General features: G+C 48.8%; 1 protein-coding gene across 2 annotated transcripts in view; it reads left to right on the top strand.

Annotated features, from left to right (window-relative positions):
- Window positions 1–19,297, top strand: part of HERC2 (HECT and RLD domain containing E3 ubiquitin protein ligase 2) — a 139,585-nt gene that overhangs the window by 56,104 nt on the left and 64,184 nt on the right. Inside the window, exons 30-44 of one of the 2 annotated variants that reach the window (XM_033100308.1) lie at window positions 45–240; window positions 2,476–2,609; window positions 3,130–3,303; window positions 3,392–3,528; window positions 3,640–3,791; window positions 4,422–4,613; window positions 9,400–9,587; window positions 10,484–10,676; window positions 11,564–11,746; window positions 13,054–13,235; window positions 13,659–13,806; window positions 13,892–14,076; window positions 14,186–14,416; window positions 15,240–15,378; window positions 17,090–17,233. In XM_033100308.1, the coding sequence (XP_032956199.1) occupies window positions 45–240; window positions 2,476–2,609; window positions 3,130–3,303; window positions 3,392–3,528; window positions 3,640–3,791; window positions 4,422–4,613; window positions 9,400–9,587; window positions 10,484–10,676; window positions 11,564–11,746; window positions 13,054–13,235; window positions 13,659–13,806; window positions 13,892–14,076; window positions 14,186–14,416; window positions 15,240–15,378; window positions 17,090–17,233 (2,578 nt within the window). The remainder of the gene's footprint in view (window positions 1–44; window positions 241–2,475; window positions 2,610–3,129; window positions 3,304–3,391; window positions 3,529–3,639; window positions 3,792–4,421; window positions 4,614–9,399; window positions 9,588–10,483; window positions 10,677–11,563; window positions 11,747–13,053; window positions 13,236–13,658; window positions 13,807–13,891; window positions 14,077–14,185; window positions 14,417–15,239; window positions 15,379–17,089; window positions 17,234–19,297) is intronic. The other variant, XM_033100307.1, reaches the window with a different exon arrangement.

Genomic DNA, 19,297 nt, shown 5'->3' with positions numbered 1-19,297 from the left:
TTGGTAAAATGTTGGTTGCTGTCTTTTCACGTTTGACTTTGTAGACACACCAAGAACAGGGCCGATCCTACAAGGAGGTCTGTGCTCCAGTCATCGAACGTTTGCGGTTCCTCTTTAATGAGCTGCGACCAGCAGTTTGTAATGACCTCTCCATCATGTCCAAGTTTAAACTGTTAAATTCTTTGCCTCGCTGGAGGAGGATAGCTCAGAAGATAATTCGAGAACGAAGGAAAAAGAGAGGTAAGAACGTAAAGGCAGGAAAACACTGTCCCAGTGTGGACTCTCTGTGTAGCTGAGTCTGTGCCTTGTCCACTGTCACGTGTTACACGTGACATGCACAACAGCCATAACAATTCCTGTATGTGCTGGTGATTCAATACCCAAGTCCCACTTAGTTTTCCAGGACATCAGGTAGTGATGCCCCTTTGGGACTGTGTGTCTTGTGACTTGGTAACGAGTAAGTGCATGTTGGAAAAAGTAGGTACGATAAACTTGATTGTACTGATGGGGAAAAGGAAGTGTTCGTTATCATCTATTGGGAATGTTGGGTCTTTCAGTTAGTCTTGCTATTCTTATAAAGACGTGAGTATTCTGACACACGGAGAATTGTTATATAGGAATTAGAAGATTAAAAATATTTTCAGGAAGAAACTGTGTAGGGACATGGAAAAGACTTTTTGTATCAAATAACCAAAATTTGAGTAAAATTCTATAGAATTCAGTCACTTGTAGTTACAAACAAGTCTACAGAAATTTCTGGTTTTATCCTTATGGTTATACTGCTTTATGCACAGAGCAGCTTATTGAACAATGTTAATTCTTGAGTTTTTGATGGATGTTCTGAACAGCCGTGCTACGAGAGACGGCCTTGCTGTAGAGCTGACTTGATTGTTCTGAGCGGCCCTTAAACCACATCAGCTTGTCTGAGCCCTGGAGATGCTCTGGGTCAGGCAGTCATGGCAGGAACACTTGTGGGCCCTTTATCCCAGGCAGCCAGAGGCTCAGCCGCAGCACAGGCTCGGGGGCAGTGCCCCCCAACCGCTGGCCACCACTCTGAGGTTCTGAGCCCATAGGGCACCTCTTAGAGTTTCTTATGGGTTTACTTATTTATTTAATTGTGTGATGTTTGAAGCTGTTTTTCTTTTTTTTGAAAGAAAATTATTTAAAATTACTTTTAAATAATATACTGGTACTGTGTCGGGTTTCCAAGGTCATCAGTAAATGAGGTGGCTTGCTAGGAGGGCTCCATAGGACTCAGCAGTGGTTACACTTGCGTTACAGCTCATTACTGTGAGAGGCTACAGGTGAAAATCAGCACAACGAAAGCTGGGTAGAGGGAATGCCAGAAGAAACCCGGCCCAGGCTTCAGTGTCTCCTCCCAGTGGAGTCGCACAGCCTGTGCTTAGTTCCCAGCATGATGTGAGACAACATGTGACGGGCTGTCAGCCAGTGATGCTGGCCAGAGCCTATTGTCAGGGTTGTGATCGGGGTCAGCCACACAGTCGCAAGGGGCCTGCATGATCGCTCTCAGTGACTCAGACTGCAGCCCCCAGCGCAGAGAACGGCGGTCCCCATAAGTCACATTGGAGTGAACTCCGGTCAAACTGTAAACATGTCCTAGGCCTCAGCACACAGGAACACTGTCAGGCAGAACTCACCAGGCCAGCCAAAGGGGCAGGCCTTCCTTGAGAATTTGCAGTACTCCAGCAGCCCACACCTTCTGGGTTCATGTTTTACTGCCTGGGTATATATCATGCTGCTTGTTATTTCTATTACATGCTGATGAGAATTAGACTTAAGCCTTGAAAGGAACCAAAAAGATGGAAGCAACACCACATACCACCAGATCCAATAGCAACTTCCCTAAGTAAAGAGACTAGAGTAGTAAAAGGCTTCCAGGTATTCCAGTGCACCCTGGTGACAGTCCCCACTGTACTAGTCCTGGATGGGCAAGGTAGTGTCTGAGGACAAATGCAGCCTGCTGCTTGCTGTGCACTATCCATGAGCTAAGACTGGTTTTTGCATTTTAAATAAAAAATCAGAAGAATAACATGTTTGACACATGAAAATTCTATGTAGGTGAAATCACAGCATTCATAAATAAAGTTAGCTACTTTTCATGCTGCGGCAGCAGAGTTGAAAATTTCCAGTAGACTGAATGGCCTGCGGAGACTAAAATGTACACCATCTAGCCCTTTAAGAAGAAGCTGGAGGACGCCTGGCCTTCCCATTCTCAGGGCTTCTCCATGGTCACACCTCACCTCGCTGTCCTGTCCCTGACATGGAGTGGCAAAGTGTATTCCTGGAGGTCATGTGAGAGTTGTTATGATAGTTTGTACTTTTATAGTTTGAGCATTTCAGTTGGCAATGACTTTTAAAATATTTGTGTCCTTTATCTTTATGCAAATTTAAATATTTCTTAATTTAAAACTATAAGTAAACAATTTTTATAATGAATGATGTTTTTAACTACAGTTCCTAAGAAGCCAGAATCTACTGATGATGAAGAAAAAATTGGGCACGAAGAGAGTGATTTAGAAGAAGCTTGCATTTTGCCTCATAGCCCTGTAAATGTGGACAAAAGACCCATGACAATCAAATCGCCCAAGGTGAAGTGTTTCCTGTGATTGTGAGACTGCCGACTAGGAACCCAGCACACAGCCGAAGAATGCACACGGATTGTTGCTTGGTCCTGAGGTGTCAGAGTGGGTGGGGGTTAGCAGCGGGTTAGTAACAGCATGTGTGATGCCCCACTGATGCTTAGTGGTGCCCTGTCCGGTCCGTAGCCGGGGAAGGGTTTCCCTTGACTCTTGGTAGGACAGTGTTATCAGCATTCATTCATTATCCTTTGCTCTAGAAACTGTCCTGGTCCCTGAGGTTATTAATGTGGATGATAAAGTACCTTTTTACGCCAAGTTAGCTGTTCCAAAGTACATAAGTATAGACATTTTAAATTCATTTACTAGCCTATTTATGACAGTTATTTTTATCATCAATTAATTACTAAGTTTCAAGTATTTGACCACCTCGAACAGACTGCATTTATATTGAATTTTATTTGCCGAATGTTTTAGAGCGCACGTCACTGTCTGTAGGAGAAGCTCATGGTGCAGTGTTTTCCTTTGTCAGGATAAATGGCAGCCCCTGGTGAGCACAGTCACAGGGGTTCACAGGTACAAGTGGCTGAAGCAGAATGTCCAGGGTCTTTACCCGCAGTCTGCACTCCTCAGCATGATTGCCGACTTCGCCCTTAAAGAAGAGCCTGTGGACGTGGAGAAGATGAGGAAGTGCCTGCTGAAACAGGTACAGGCGCTGCGTGCCCCCTGTGTGGCGTGGCGCATGCGTACGGCCCCTGGCTGCTCGGGACCCTGACTGCGCGTCTGTTTTGCAGTTGGAGAGAGCGGAGGTCCGCCTGGAAGGGATAGACACCATATTAAAACTGGCGACGAGAAACTCCTTACTCCCATCTGTGCAGTACGCTATGTTCTGTGGATGGCAGAGACTCATTCCGCAGGGGATTGACATAGGGTAAACCTCGGTGACGCTTTCTCCTGATCAAGGGAGCTGTGCCAACAGCGCGGTGTTCTTTGGAAGCTGAAAGTCTGCCATGTTCTAAGTAAAATTCTTTGTCTTTGGAAGGGAACCCCTTACGGATTGCTTGAAGGATGTTGATCTGATCCCACCTTTCAATCGGATGCTGCTGGAAGTAACATTTGGCAAGCTGTATGCTTGGGCTGTTCAGAATATTAGAAATATTTTGATGGATGCAAATGCCAAATTTAAAGAGCTTGGTGAGTTAAAAAAATCTGATGGTTAATAGTCTGCATTAAAATTGATGCCGATATAATGTCAGTGATCTCAGAGTTATTTCATAGTTTGCCTCTTAATTATATGTTGTGGAGTCGTGGAATGCTGATTTTTGCATTTGGGAAAACTTGAATAACTTTGTACATTAAAATGATAATCCAGGCTGCTTTAAGCTTTCTCAGATTCTAAACAGAGCTTTCAGAGTTTGTCAGAAGACACATCTTTAGTGTCCTAATATACAGCTTTGCTGTGTTCCCGTTTTCATGTGTATCGCTTATACCACACACCCTACAATGCATATCCTGTATCAATACTTGATTTTTAAAGAGAACTGGTAGAATCTGGTTTGTGGAGGAGAAGTGAAATATATGTTATATAGGAAATGCAATGAGTAAGCCACCGGAGTGATCAAAGGCGCGGTGTGGTGAGTTTGGAGGACATGTGGCTGTGTGTGCGGTGACACTGGCAGGATTATTGCAGAGCAGCAAGGCTGCCTGCCGGACGTCCACTGAAAAACAGACAGAGTTGAAAAACATTGTTCATACTCTCTGTGTCATGTACGTTCTTGTATCCATATGGGCACAAGACTTCATGTGGGTGCCAATGCTTTTTAGGTATCCAGCCCGTGCCCCTGCAGACCATTACCAACGAGAACCCTTCAGGACCAAGCCTGGGGACGACCCCGCAAGCTCGCTTTCTCCTGGTGATGTTCAGCATGCTGACCCTGCAGCACGGGGCACACACCTTGACCTTGCTGCTGAACTCCGGCACACTGGCCCTTGCACAGACAGCACTGCGGCTCATCGGTGGGTGACCGCCTCCAGCCCTCTGGGCACTTTGTGGGCATGCCGGCTGGCATTGTGCCTGAGGCCCCCCCCTCCGCTCTCCCTTCTCCTCCCCCTCCCTTCCCTCGCCCTCCCTTCCCCCTCCTCTCCTTCTCCCCTTTCCCTTCTCTTTCTCCTTCCCTTCCCCTCTCCCTCCCCCTTTCCTTCATTTATTTAATTGTGTTCAAATACAAATAACATAAAGTTTACCATTTTAACCACTTTAACTTTGTAATTCAGTGGCATTAAGTAGCCCCACAACGTCGTACAGGCATTACCATGATCTAGTTCCATAACCTTTTCTTCTCCTGAAATGCAAACCCTGACACATTTGACACTGACTCCTGATTTCCCCCTCCCCCAGCTGTTAGCAACCATAAATCTGCTTTGTGTCTCTGGATTTGCCTATTCTGGATATTTCATATAAATGAAATCATAATACAGTTTTTTTTGCCTTTTGTTTCTGGCGTATTTTATTTAGCATGTAACAGTACTCCACTCCTATTCAAGGCTAAAAATATTGTATGATTGATTATACTGCATTTTATTCATCCATTCGTCCACTGATGGACCTTTGGCTTATTTCTGCCTTTTGGTCATAGTGACTGGTGCTGCTTGGGACATGCGTATACAGGTGTTTGTTTGAACGCCTGTTTCAGTTCTTCTGCTATACACGTCGGAGTGGACTTGCAGGACCATGGGTCCTCCTGTGTGCAATTCCCACAGCTCCACGCAGTTTCACACCAGAGCAGCACTAGGCCAAGGTCCCAGTCTCTCCACATCCTCGGCCACACTTTCTGTTTTCCTGGATTAAGGCCACCATAGTTGGTGTGGAGTGGTGTCTTCACTGCTGACGAATGATGTTGAGCCTCTTTACGTGGCTTGTTGGCCATTTGTACATCTTTCATGGAGAAATGTCTAGTCAGATCCTTTGCCCAGTTTCATATTGGGTTATGTTTCTGTGTTGTTGAGTCGTAGGAGTCCTTTTCATGTTGTAGATACTACGCTGTTACCAGTTATATGACTTGAAGATATTTTTTCCCACTCTGTGGGTTGTGTTTTACTTTGATGCACAGAACTTTTAAATTTTGATGAAGCCCATTTACCTATTTTTTTTTAGTTGCTTATGCTTTTGACACTGTGTCCAAGAAACCATTGCCAAATTCTCACAGTCATGAGGATTACCCACTATGTTTTCTTCTGTAGGTTTTATATTTTCAGTGTTTATGTTGAGGTCTTTGGTCTATTTTTAGGTAATTTTTTAAAAACATGGTGTAAGTATTCATTTCATTTCTTTTGGTTATCCAGTTATCCCAGTACCACTTGTTGAAGATTCTTTTTTGCCCAAGGTCTTGGCACTCTTGTCAGAAATCATTTGACCTAGATATTTAGGTTTCTTTCGAGACTCTGAATCCTGTTGTATTGGTCTGTATGTCTGTCGTTAGGCCAATACCACATTGTTTTGAACACTAGCTTTGCAGTAAGTTTGAAATCGACAGGTGAGTCCTCCAACTTTGTTCTTTCTGGAGATTATTTTGGCTACTTTGGGTCCCTTGCATTTCCGTATGAATTTCAGAGCTGGCTTTTCCATGTCTATAGAAAAGGCCATTGGGATTGAATCTGTAAATTCTGTTGGCAAGTATTGCCCTCTTAACATTATTAGGTTTTTTATTCCATGAACGTTTGTATTTATTTAGGTCCTCTTTCATTTCTTTGAGCAGCATTTTATAGTTTTGCCGTTATCGGGGTAAATCTGACCTTCTATTTTTAGAAGAGTTTCAGAATTGGTGTTAGTTCTTTCGGTGTTTGATAGAATTCAGCAGTGCAGCCATCTGGTCCTGGGTTTTTCTTTGTTGGGAGGTTTGTGATTATCGATTCAATCTCTTTACTTGTTATATAGGTCTATACACATTTTCTGTTTTTTCTTGAATCAGTTCACGTAATTTGTGTGTTTTTAGGAATTTATCCATTTTACCAAGGTTTGTTAATTTGTTGGCATACAGCTGTTCACGGTACTCTCTGATAATTGTTTTTATTTCTGTAGAATCAGTAGTATTGTCACCACTTTCATTTCTAGTTTTAGTTATTTGAATCATCTCTTAATGTACCTAAAAGATTGTTAATATTGTAGATTTTTTTTTAAAAAACAACTTTTGATGCTGTTGATTCTGTTGTTTTCCTATTCTGTACTTATCTCTGCTCTAATTTGTATTATTTCCTTTTTTCTGCTAACTTTGTTCTTATTTTTCTAGTTCTTTCAGGTATAGAGTTAACTTACTGATTTGAGATCTTTATTTTTAATGTTTGCTTTTATAGATATAAATTTCTGCTTAGCACTGCTTGTGCTAAATCCCATATGTTTTGGTATGCTGTTTTTGGTATAATCTCAAAATATAATTTCATTTCTCTTGTAATTTTTTTTTCCTTTGGCTGTTTAAGTGTGTGGTTGTTTAATTTCCATATACTTTTGAATATTCTAGTTTTCATTCCGTTGTTTCTGCTTTCTTTTCATTATGGCCAGAGAAGCTAATCTGTATGGTTTTAGTCTATTTCAATTTGCTGACCCTTGTTTTGTGACCTGACACTTTGTGCTGACAGTGTGCCATATGCCCTTGAGAAGAACGTGTTGTGCTCTTCTTGAGTAGAGTGTTCTATCCATGTGTTAGATCTGATAGGTTTATAATGGTATTCTTTGCCTGAAATGCCAAGATACTGAAGGGCCAGTGTTCCAAGTCCACGTGAGAAACCAAGGATCTCTGAAGCTCTTGGATCTTGCCGGTCATTGTGGCCACATGACCCATTCAGAAGCACACATCAGGCTGGAAAACAGCCAGCCTCTGTGAGTCATACATCTGACTTCTTAAGACCTCATTAGCAACTGAAAATTGCTTTAAAACAGGGGTGTCCAAACTTTTTTCCACATTTTTCACCAAGGGCCATATGCGGTAAAATACACAAGCAGCCGGGCCACTCACTCGAGGGGAAGTACGTATTGCCTCACCTGGTTTATTTAAGTAAACTAAATATATTTGTGGAATTTGCTGTGGGCCAATTAAAAATGGATTGCGGGCTGCAGTTGGCCCGCGGGCCGCAGTTTGGACACCCCTATTTTAAAATGTATCAAAAGTTTGTTTCCATCTAGAAATTGCTTCTCTTTTTATGTTGTCTCCCCTTTTTCCAGAGGATCCACTAGGTAAAAGTCATAACACAAATCATTAATTATGGGGCTTCTTCTGTAAATTTCAGCCTGCCTCCTGGCTGCAAAAAGCAAGGGGTTGAGTTCCACGAGGTCATATGTAGACTTGCTTCTTCCCCTGATCAGGACGATTTGTCTGTCAGAAGTTAGCATATAGCATTTTATATGAATTTTGTGTATACGTGCAGATGCGATAGCCACAGTATACAAAGCCACTTAAAGAAGGAGCCCCCTTTTTTCTTACTACAGATGTATTCGAATGCTTGACAGTAAATTCAACATTTACAGGATTCACATTACAGCTGCTGGGGAGGGCTTAGCTGGAATGCCACCCTGCCCCTCCTGGCGCCTCCCAGAGTCAGAGTCCACGCCAGCCTGAAGAAAAGACTGTTCCCCTAGTTTGACTGAAGCTGCACTGCAGCCCTGGGAACTGAATAACCTTTCTCTCCGTCTTGGAGGAGAGAGGAACCCAAACTTCTTACATTTTGACCCAGCCCCACTCACTTTTGGGAGTGATGTTTGGACACTTGTCCCTCCCACCTGGAGGTCCTCACTTTAGCCAACAAGGCCACCAGCAGCGGGTTGTCCAGCGAGAGACTCCTGGAGTTGCGTTTACTGGACAGCTCAGCTTCTGTTTTACACTATGGACCCACTATTCACCCGCCCCCTCATTCTTCCTTTTACCAAACAGTGCTTTTGCAATATTTCAGCGAGTCAGGCTTGTTCTAGAGAGTCCCATCGCTGCAATCCCTGTGCCGGGGTCTCCATGACCCCCCAGGTTCAAGGTTTGCTAGACCTCCCAGGACTCAGCGTGCAGTCATCCTCAGAACATCGATTTATTACAGTGACGGGACAAAGCAGAATCAGCCAAGGGAAAAGGCACACGGGTGACATCCGGGAGAAACCACACACAAGTCCTCCCAGGGGAGGATCCCTCAGGATGCACTTCCCTCCCCCAGCAGCGAGTTGTGACAACACAAGCCGCCTCCTGTACCAGAGATTCGGCACCCAGGGTTTGCACGGGGCTGGTCACGTGGGCACCTCTGCCTGGCTTATGCCCACGTTCCAGAGCCCAGAAGAAGCAGGTTTCAGCAGAGACCACGTGGTCTGTGCCCACGATCTAACACAGAGAGCCCTCCCGAAGTCCAGATCCCAGGTGCCAGCCGGGGGCTGACCCTGCAAGCGGACGCTGTGAGGATGGCAGTCTCGGGCCTGCGCCGTTAGCTCCAGAATTTTAAGTTTAATTTCTCTTCATTAGATATTTAGGTGGTTATCTTTTGTGTATCAATTCTAATAAAAATATGTGATGAGTATCTCTCTAACTTAATCTTTTTGCCTTTATATCTTTTACATCTTCTGATACGTAGTTATGTATTTTGTCGTCCCTTTAGCTTTTTAAAAAAATCTTAATTCTCATCAGTAAAGTTTTCATAGTATTTATTGTATTGATAAAAAAATAAACTATACTCTATGGATTCTTAAGAAATATTATCTTTATCAGTACTTGTTAATTAGAAAAATGTATGATGATTAGGACATTGTAACTACTTACTGGTGTTGATGCTCTGACAGGCCCTAGTTGTGATAATGTTGAAGAAGACATGAATGCTTCTTCCCGAGGAGCGTCTGCTACGGTTCTGGAAGAGACCAGGAAGGAGACGGCCCCTGTGCAGCTCCCGGGGTCCGGGCCCGAGCTGGCCGCCATGATGAAGATCGGAACCAGGGTCATGAGGGGTGTGGACTGGAAGTGGGGTGATCAGGTACTCCAAGATTTGCTCTAAACGTGGCAGCCACACATTCATCACCTTTTGTACATCCTGACTTGCATGCCATTAGTGGGTGGAAACTGGAATTGATAATGACCTAAACTCAGGACATGTGCAGCTGACAGATGACACAGTTGTTGATTCTTAAGCAGGTGAATAGAGTCAGGATGAGTAGCATCCTGTGTAGGGGCACCCCGGACAGGGTCAAGTCTGCGAGGAGTGGCAGCTTTTTCTAGAAAAGTCCTGGCGTGGGCTCAAACTGAGGTGCAGCCCAGAGCCAGCACGAGTGAGCAGGCGAGCGCAAACCTTGTCTGAACAGCAGTGTCCCGAGAGCTGTGAGGCGGGGACCCCAACTGCCTCTGAGCCGATGGCCGTGCACCCACTAAGCACCCCGCCCAGCAGTCAGGCGGGCCGTTGGGTGGGGGTCACTTTTGGTCTCCTCGTAGCACATCACTCCCACGACTCTGTCAGGTCTCCCCAGACAGAGGTCACCGGGACGGGTCTGCGTCACGACCAGTCACTAGCTAAGGACAGTGTTCACCATCTTGTATGTAGGTTTTCTCAGTCTCACTTCCAAGCAGTGCCTGCAGAGACATCTCAGAAACCTGTGTCCTGCAACGGCTGGCGCACCCCCGTAACTGCTGAGGGGCCACTGAACAGGGCGCCGCCTTGGCCTGGGGGGATTGCTGATTGAGACGACCCTTTTCCCCACTCACCTCTCGGTAAAGGAGCATGAGCCAGTCGATCCTGGCATTCAGTTGAAAGTGACGTGACTGCACCTTGCAGGCGGCTTTGGGGCGGTCTGCACAGTGACGTGGCCACTCTCACAGGCAGGGTCTGTGTGACAGCGCGGGCACACCCCCCCTCACTGGTCTTTTTCTGGCTTCCAGGACGGACCGCCGCCCGGCCTTGGCCGTGTGATTGGCGAACTGGGAGAAGACGGGTGGATCAGGGTCCAGTGGGACACGGGCAGCACCAACTCCTACAGGATGGGGAAAGAGGGGAAGTACGACCTCAAGCTGGTGGAGCTGCCGGCCTCCACGCAGTCCTCGGCCGAGGACTCGGACACGGAGGACGATTCTGGTGGGTGCCTGGGGGCATGGAGGCCAGTGCACCCGGCACGCTACGCCCTCATCCTGGCTGGCCAGCCTTCTGACTGGGCAGGCGTGAGACAGTGCGGTCAATTGGGACGTGCCCCTGAAGGTCCTGGTGAAATGAACCCCGGCTCGGATGAGGGGCGTGGCATGGCTGCTGCTGGAGCCCCGTCAGAACGCAGCAGCCCCGCCCCTTTGCTCCCTTCCTTGGGGTGTCGCCGAGGCTGTGGGGGGGAGGCAGCACTGTTGCCCCAAGGAAAGCAGAGGTGACAACTCCAGTGGCCCCAGGAAGTTAAGTCTTGTCTAAGGAAGTCCGGGGTTTGAGAGGAGGGCTTCGTGCCATCTGTCACACGTGTCCCAGAGGCCTTGGGAGGCGTGCGTGAAGTTCCCATGGCTGGTCACCGCCAGGTCTGTCATCACTGCATGTGACTACACAGCGTCCAGGCCAGAGCAGGGCTGGCTAAGTGACAGAAAGCTGGCCCGGCTGCCATGCGCCTCCCCGTCCAAAAGCCCGGGCCTGGGCTCCCAGCCCTTGGTCGGCGTCATGGAGGCAGGCTCCTTGTCTCCGTCCAGGGTGTAGCTAGCTGTCAGCAGCCAGCTCTTGACGTTCAACAAGCTGCCTCTGGAGGGAGCAAAGCCTTGAAGTCGTGTCAGTGCTTGTGACCTGAAGGCTAAGATCGTTCTCTTTGAGGAAGGTGGGGCCAGGGATGATGGGGGCGTTTAGTGCACCCTGAATTCCATCTTTCCCTCTAAAGAGTTGCTTCCCTTTCCACAGTGAAGAAAGAAGAATGTGACAGTAAAACTCTTAAATTACATGCAGGGAACTCTTCCAGTTCCATTTGGGGTACAGTTTTTTATTTTGGTTCTTTTTTTCAGAAGCCGAACAAGTTGAAAGGAACACTCACCCCACTGCAGTGATGCTTACCAGCACGGTTACCTTACTGCAAACGCTGTGTCTCTCCGCTGGGGTCCACGCTGAAGTCATGCCGGGCGATGCCACCAAGACGCTGTGTGGGCTGTTGCGCATGTTGGTGGAAAGTGGGACGACAGACAAGACGTGTACGCAATGGGTAGTTGTGGGCCCAGAGTCAGTACTGGGGCTGTGGTTTTGTCGTGTGTGCCTCCTAAGGTGGCTCTTAAAATGTAGCCCCAACTTGGTAGCTGTCTTAGTCTGCTCAGGCTGCCATGTTAAAGACCACAGGCTGGGTGGCCTGAAAACCAGCGATGTACTGTCCCACAGTCTAGAGGCCAGAGTTCAAGATCAAAGTGCTTCAGGGCCCTGCTCTCTCCGAAGGCTCTCGGAGAGGTTCCCTCCTGCCTCTCCTTCTGGTGGCTCTGCTTCCGGTGGCTCCAGGCTTTCTTGGCTTGTGGCCACATCGTTCCAGTCTGTGCTTCGTCTTCACATGGACGTGTCCCCTGTGTCTGTGTGTCCTTTCCTGTCTCTTATAAGGACTTTCATTGGATTTAAGGTTCACCCTATTCCAGTACCTTAATTACATTTGCATGGAATTTATTTCCAGATAAGGTCATTCCGAGGTTCTGGGTGAACACAAATTGTGGGGGATACAGTTTAACGCACTGAAGTGTTTGAGTGTATGCAGGTGTGTAAGTGGGTGTGTGGCTGTGTGTACGTGTTTCATGTGAGTGTGTCCTGGAGAGCACTTGTATGTTAGTGGGTTTGGTGTGAGAGCATGTGTGTGCAAGTGACAGCGTGAATGTGGTTGTGGTAGGGCGTGAGTGTGGCAGTGCAGGGGAAAGGTGTCTGACGCAGTGGCCCTGTAGTCTCAGGCGTGGGGAGGTGAGCTGGGGGTGGAGTCTGAGCAGGGCACATAGTGTGACCGCACTCGGCCTGTGCTGGGAGAGGACGGCGCTGACCCAGAGCCAGGAGGAGCAGACAGGGACCGGTCCCATCAGACTCATTGGATAAAGCTCGTGAAAACCTCTTGGTCTTGTGCTGTTAACACAGACTTCTTACACTTGGGTTGGTAATTCATGGGGCAGATTTAATATAAACATCACAGGGGACATTTAAAACATGAGATTTTAAAAAAATATAATGCACTCTGGCAAATTATGCTGTTTGAGCTGTGGATCATTTCCCTGGTGCCCAGAACTGTCAGTAGATACAGTTCCTTAACTAGTGTGAGCTACACCGTGTATTTAAAGAGGTGAAAATGCTCTAAGGTGTTCCTTGAACTCACCCGGAAGCCTTCTGTCTGCCCCTCGCACTTAATCAGGGAACTGATACACTTACAAAGCTGCTCATTCTTGAAAACATCGTGGCCAGTGGCCGAAAGGGCAAGACTGCCGAGCGCTCCTTCCAGAGCCTCGTTGCCGACTGAGCTGTCTTCTTGCCTTGCCTGCAGCTTCTCCAGACCGGCAGGTGCGCCGCGAGCAGCACCGCGGCTGGTGCTCGCTGGGCTTCGTGCGCAGCATCGCGCTCACCCCGCGCATGTGCGCCGCGCTCAGCTCCCCACGGTGGATCGCGCTGCTCATGGCAGTGGTGGAGGGACCTGCGCCGTGCACAGCCGCCGCGCTGCAGCGGCAGGTAACCGCCCCACCCCCGCTCCCCCAGGCAGGACTGTGTGCCCCACGTCTGCAGCGAGGCCGTCCCTGTGACCTGTGACGCCTCCTGGGCCTCCCAAAGCGAACCGGCAGCTCGCAGGGTGCCCAGGGCAGCCTTCTTCAGGCAGGCCTCCTTGCTCACTTCAAGTCGGTGAAATCGCCAAGCTGCGGCCAACTTGCTTCCCTGTGAGGGGCCAAGTTCTGCTGGCTGCTGTCGTCTGCTTCACAGTAGCTGCAGTGCCATTGTCTGGACAAGAACGCATTCCTGCGTCTGCCATGTAGCTAATTTTTTAAACCCCGTCAACACATATAGTGAATCAAGTTGGCTGTGATTGATTTTCAAATAACGAATATCGGCACGTGGAGGGTGCATGTTCAGCGCTCGCGTCTGCTTGCCTCCCGCCAGATCCTGGCGCTGCACCTGCTGCGGGCGGTGCTGCCATCGTGGGACCAGGCGGACAGGGTGAGGGACATGGAGGGCCTCGTGCAGCAGCTGTTCGGCTTCCTGGGTGGCCTGCTCACCACCTGCTCCTCTGACGCGCCGCTCCTCCGAGGTGGGCCCTCCCTGCCCATGGCCCCGCGCCCCGGCTGGCCGCGCGGGCAGGGCCCACCAGCGCCTCTCTCCTCCCTCTCTTTCAGACCCCACGGCGAGGCGGCAGGCCCGGCCACAGGCGTCCCTGACGGCCACGCACAGCAGTACGCTGGCAGAGGAGGCGGTGGCACTGCTGCGCGCGCTGCACCGGCTGGGCCAGTGGCGCGGCCTCGTGAGCGCGCACATCAATGCCCGGCTGCGTGCCGCGGCGCGCGGGGCAGAGCCGTCTGGGGTGGGTGTCCATCACGCCTGCAGCGCGACCTGGGCTATGCCCGCTGCATCGCTGACTGCCGAGCGCGCAAAGCCCAGCTTGACCTCAGCCTCGCCGTCTCTGTCCCCAGGCCCTGGCAAACGATCGAGTGCCCGACTCTGAGGACCCAGACGTGGGCGGCCTCATGGCGGTCCTGGCTGTGATCGGGGGCATTGACGGCCGCCTGCGCCTGGGCGGCCAGGTCATGCACGACGAGTTCGGAGAGGGCACCGTGACCCGCATCACCCCGAAGGGCAGAATCACTGTGCAGTTCTCGGACATGCGGCTGAGTCGTGTTTGCCCATTGAATCAGCTGAAACCAGTAGGTGCAGTCGTGCCGGGTGCGAGGGCATCGGGGAAAGGGCTGCGGTTGGCGCTGGGCGCTGGGAGAACGCGCCTCCAGTGGGTCATGCTTGCCTTCCGGGAAGCTGGCGACTCCAGCACAACCGGCTGCAGTCATCCCTCTGTTTGCCTTATGCCGCCTTATGTAAGTTACCAGTTCTCCTGTTTTAGCCTCAAAAGACATAACAGGGCGACAGCCACTGAGCAGGTGCTATGTGACTGCAAATCACTGTCAATTATTTTAAAGTATGAATTCGTGAAGTTTATTTTTTGGTGAACAACTCAACTTTTTAAAAAACCTAAAAATGACTCCTTTTAAAAAGTGACCTTTCTTCATGTAGAAAATTATTTCTAATTGTGTTAAGTGACATGATTTACATAGCAGCTACTGTCATCTTAGATCTGTGAATTTGGAATGCATAGGGAAAGTGAGCGCCGTATTATTTGATGTAACCTAAGTTGCAATCTGACTCTATTTTTCCACAAAACACGTTTTTGATTGTTACAGAAATATATACATGTTGGAGAAAATTTGAAATGTATAGAAAATACCTAAGAAAATAAGCACCACCCTGATATAATTGTTAAGTTCATAAAGAAAAGCATTAATTTAGGTTATATTTATTATACAGGTAAGTCCCTGTCTTTCCTTTAATGTCATCTTTTAAAGCCATTATTCTCAGATGTGAAGAGACTTAGAGATGTGTGAGGTGTTGCAGAACTAAGCCTCTTGATGGTGGTTATAACTTAAACACATTGGTGTTTTGTGTTGCTGGACATTAACGGTTTCTGTGCTCTCCCAGCTCCCTGCAGTGCCCTTCAGCATCACCAACTTGCCCTTCACTGAGCCCATGCTCTCCGTCTGGGCTCAGTTGGTCAACCTCGCTGGAAGCAAACTGGAAAAGCACAAAATAAAGAAATCACCTAAACCAGGTTTTGCAGGTTAGTACAATGGTGTTTCTTGATGAAACAGCTGCAGCCTTTCCTGGTGTCATGTGGACAGTTGTCTTGTCACTGCCAGTCTCTGGGCTCAGGTGGATTGACCAGTGCTGAGTTACCGTGGGCTTGGAGCCTTGGTGTGCTGAGAAGAGTGGGAATACAAAGAATAATTTCATGCTGGGGGTGGCAGGTGAGGCACCCCGAGCTTCCTGGTGCTTCCTGGGGCCAGCAGCATGTGTTCTGAGCAGGCGCTGTGAAGAGGAGTCTGTGTTCAGTCTCCCTCCCTGTTACCCTCCAGCCATGGCACTCTGGCCCAGCTGCCCTTGACGGGCTTTGCTCTCAGCTTTGTCACCACCAGACCCAGCATGGCCTCGGGGTTTGGACCTGCTTTGCTTTCTGTCTGCGGACAGTGGGCTAAGACCGAGTCCACCTGTGTTTAAGCTCTTCCTTCCTGTGGTCTGGATACTGTTCTTTACATTTTTCTTTCTATTTCTTTAAATAAATTTAGTCTTTTTTTTCCTTCATTTTTTTAAATTGGGGAATAGTATGTTTCTCCAGGGCCCATCAGCTCCAAATCATTGTCTTTCCATCTAGCTGTGGAGGGTGCAACTCAGCTCCAAGTCCAGTCGCCATTTTCAATCTTTAGTTGCAGGGGGCCCAGCCCACCTTCCCATGCGGGAATTGAACCGGCAACCTTGTTGTTGAGAGCTCGTGCTCTGAAAGCTCACGCTCTGAAAGCTCACGCTCTGAAAGCTCACGCTCTGAAAGCTCACCAACTGAGCCATCCGGACGCGCCCTCTCCGTTTTTCTTACGTTGCCCCTGCACGGTCTTGGAGAGCCCTTCTCCGTAACTGTGTGTACCCATGCAAATCCTTGTGCTTTCCTCCGCGACCTCTGTCTCATTCTGCCTTCTCTCCTTGGCTTTTCTCACCTATTTCTCCCCATTCCTGTGGTTGCTGATGCTGTGTTTATGATGGTGACCACCTTTAATCTGAGTCTTCAGTTCACGTGTCTGGCTGGAGGGCACTTGTGCATACCACAGCATGTCCAGAATTCAGCTAACCTGTCCCTTAGCCACTGTTTCTGTCATAGTGAGTGAACCTGTCTGCCATGTAGTCGAGCTCAGTATTGAGAGGCACCTGTGTGCTGTTTCCATTACCCGCTGTCCCATGTCAGCCGCCTTCTGTGGCCGCCAGCACGTTCCACTTGGCAACAGTGCGGTGACGACTATGCTCCCCGTTCTGCCCGCGTCTGTGTGGCGACCTCCTTAGCTGGCTCCTCAGTCTGCCTGCAGGCATTGCTGTAGCCACTCGATCAGACTCCAGGGAGTGAGTGCCACAGTTAGAGAACTGTGCTGTGAGCCAGTGACACAATCCTTTGGGAGGAGTCTTGGCAAAAAAAGTGAAAGTCTTTGTTTGTGACGTAGGTATCTGGTTCACATTTCAGCAATTTGGGAAGCATTTGATTATAATAATAATAACAGCTAACACTTAACCCTCACCCCCAGCCATCGCCATTGGGGTAGGTGCATGGGGAGCGGGAAGGGAGGGAGACGGGGAGGCTGGGCTGCTGGCCCAGAAGCACCAGTGTCCCCTCTGGGAAACACTAGTCATCGGTCACTGACAGTCTCTCGCACGGTCAGCTCCTCGCCGCGGGGCAGCAGAGGCTCCGGCCGACAGGCATGCCTGTCCTGCTGAGTCTTCTCCTCCCACAGGACATGTAGACCTGGACCTGCTGAGGTGCCAGCAGCTAAAGCTGTACATCCTGAAGGCGGGCCGTGCACTGCTATCCCACCAGGACCAGCTCAGGCAGATCCTGTCGCAGCCGGCGGTGCAGGAGGCCACAGCTGCTCACACAGGTACCCTCGTATGGCAGCACTTACTGAGCTGTAAGAAAAGCAGACTCTCCAACAAAAAACGGGCAGAGGCCATGAACAGGCAACCCGGAGAGGGCAACTAGAGGTAGCTCCTAAATGTGCAGCCTGGCTGATAGTCGGCCAGCCATGAATGACGTCACTATCATGAGACAGAGACTGAGGGCACCTGGCGGGGAGGGCGGGGACAGTGATTGCCCGTGGCCCAGCAACACTGACAGCACGTAGGAACGTGTCAGCCATACAGACTCTCAGGCCGCACCCCAGACCTAAGAAATGAGAATGCACTTTAATAAGACCCAGGTGGTTCGAGGCTCGAAGAGGAGCACGGCTTCAACACATCGTGAGTGGGGATTAAAGTGGGTACAACCATCCGATGGCATCTGAGGAATGCACGCACACATCGCTCTCTATCTTCTGTCCTGTCTGTCATCTGTGTATCCACCTATCTATCTATCTATCTATCAGTCATGTATCTGTCTACTATATCCATCTATCATCTATCTCTTGTCTGTCTATCATACAACTATATCAGTCATCTATTTATCTCTGACTGACCAGCTAGTCACCTATGGGAACTGATCACACGAAAAGGCATGCAGACACATGTTCACAGATGCTCCTTCGTTGGTCTTGTTTTTACATTGAAAACTGGAGACAATAAGCGCCCATTATTAGCTGGTGCATTTGTGCAGTGGGATGCCATGGTGCAGTTCATAGTGATGACACGTACATTTCATTGCCATGGACACGTGAAAATGACAGACAGAAAAGCACGTTGCTAGGTATATGTGTTTGTAGATATGCCATAGACTCATCTGTTTACCAAAATAGTGGAATTTCAGCTGGCTTTATTTATGCTTTCAGTACTACTTCAGTTTTCTAGAATGAGCTCATACCACTTTGAGTAGAAAAAAACCAAAGTTGTGTTGATCACGTATTGAAAGACATTGTGCTAAGTGTCATGGGGAACAAGGTAGTCCTTGTTTGTGATCCTTACTCTCTGTTGTCAGGGTGGGGACAGAGAACGAACACAGATGGCTCTGACCGAGGCCAGTGGTCTGAGACCACGGCTGAGGGCTGGGGAGGGCTTTGAAGGGTGTGGCAGACCCTAGCTGCCAGGTGACAGGAATCTCTGTCCAGGGGGAGGGGACAGGAGGAGCACAGGCATAGCAGGGAGTATTGGACGAGTGTCCAGTGCTGTGCTTTGCAAAGAGCGCAACACTTATGGGTGAGTGTGGGCTAAAGCTGGAGGGGCCGACTGGTGTCACGTGACAGTGTCTGGAACCAGGGTGAGACTTCAGGCTGACTTGGAAAGCTGTGGCTGAGCCCACATGATAAGGACTGATAATTCAGGACGATAAATAGCTAGTGGGGTGTTGGAGTATTTGAAACAGGGAGATCATGGAGCTGGTAGAATTGCTTTTGTGTCAGGTGATAAGGTGTCTTCCAGGGGAAGGTGTGAAAAATGAAAAGAAGGTTCCAGTAGACTCTGTGACAGTGTAGGCTTTTAGATGACCACTTGAAGGAAAACCATTGAAAAGTCAAAGATGGCTGATGTTTCAAGCTTGTTATATGGAGGACAGTGAGGTGTGCCTTTAAAAAAATGAGAAGGTCCAGTGAGTGGGGTGTTTTTCTTTGTTTCTTAATCTGAAGAGGATATTATGAATTTAACTTTAACGTGCTGAGTGTGAGGTAAAGCTAACGAAAGTGCAGACTCGTTCTGTGTCAGACAGCAGGGACCTGGGTGATAATGCACAACTGTGGGCGAGCCCTGGGGACTGGCTACGGCAGTCGTGAATGTAGGTCACCACCCCACTCAGGGCAGAGCGGGGCCCCACACAGAGCTGTCCAGAGCAGGGCTTAACAGACTACCACGGCCACCTGGTTTTATAACGTTTGATGAGAACATTTACATGTCACCTGTGGCTGCTTTCCCTGTTCAGTAGCACATAGAAGTAGCTGTGACCAGGTGGCTGGTGAACCTGAACTGTTTACTCTCTGGTCCTGCAAGAGAAAGATTTCCAAGGATTAGTTGAAGCTGTCACC

The sequence above is a fragment of the Rhinolophus ferrumequinum genome, chromosome 28 (assembly GCF_004115265.2).
Source record: "Rhinolophus ferrumequinum isolate MPI-CBG mRhiFer1 chromosome 28, mRhiFer1_v1.p, whole genome shotgun sequence".
Lineage (NCBI taxonomy): Eukaryota > Metazoa > Chordata > Mammalia > Chiroptera > Rhinolophidae > Rhinolophus > Rhinolophus ferrumequinum.
The sequence above is the reverse complement of the archived record's forward strand: the minus strand, read 5'-3'. Positions and strand labels throughout refer to the sequence as shown.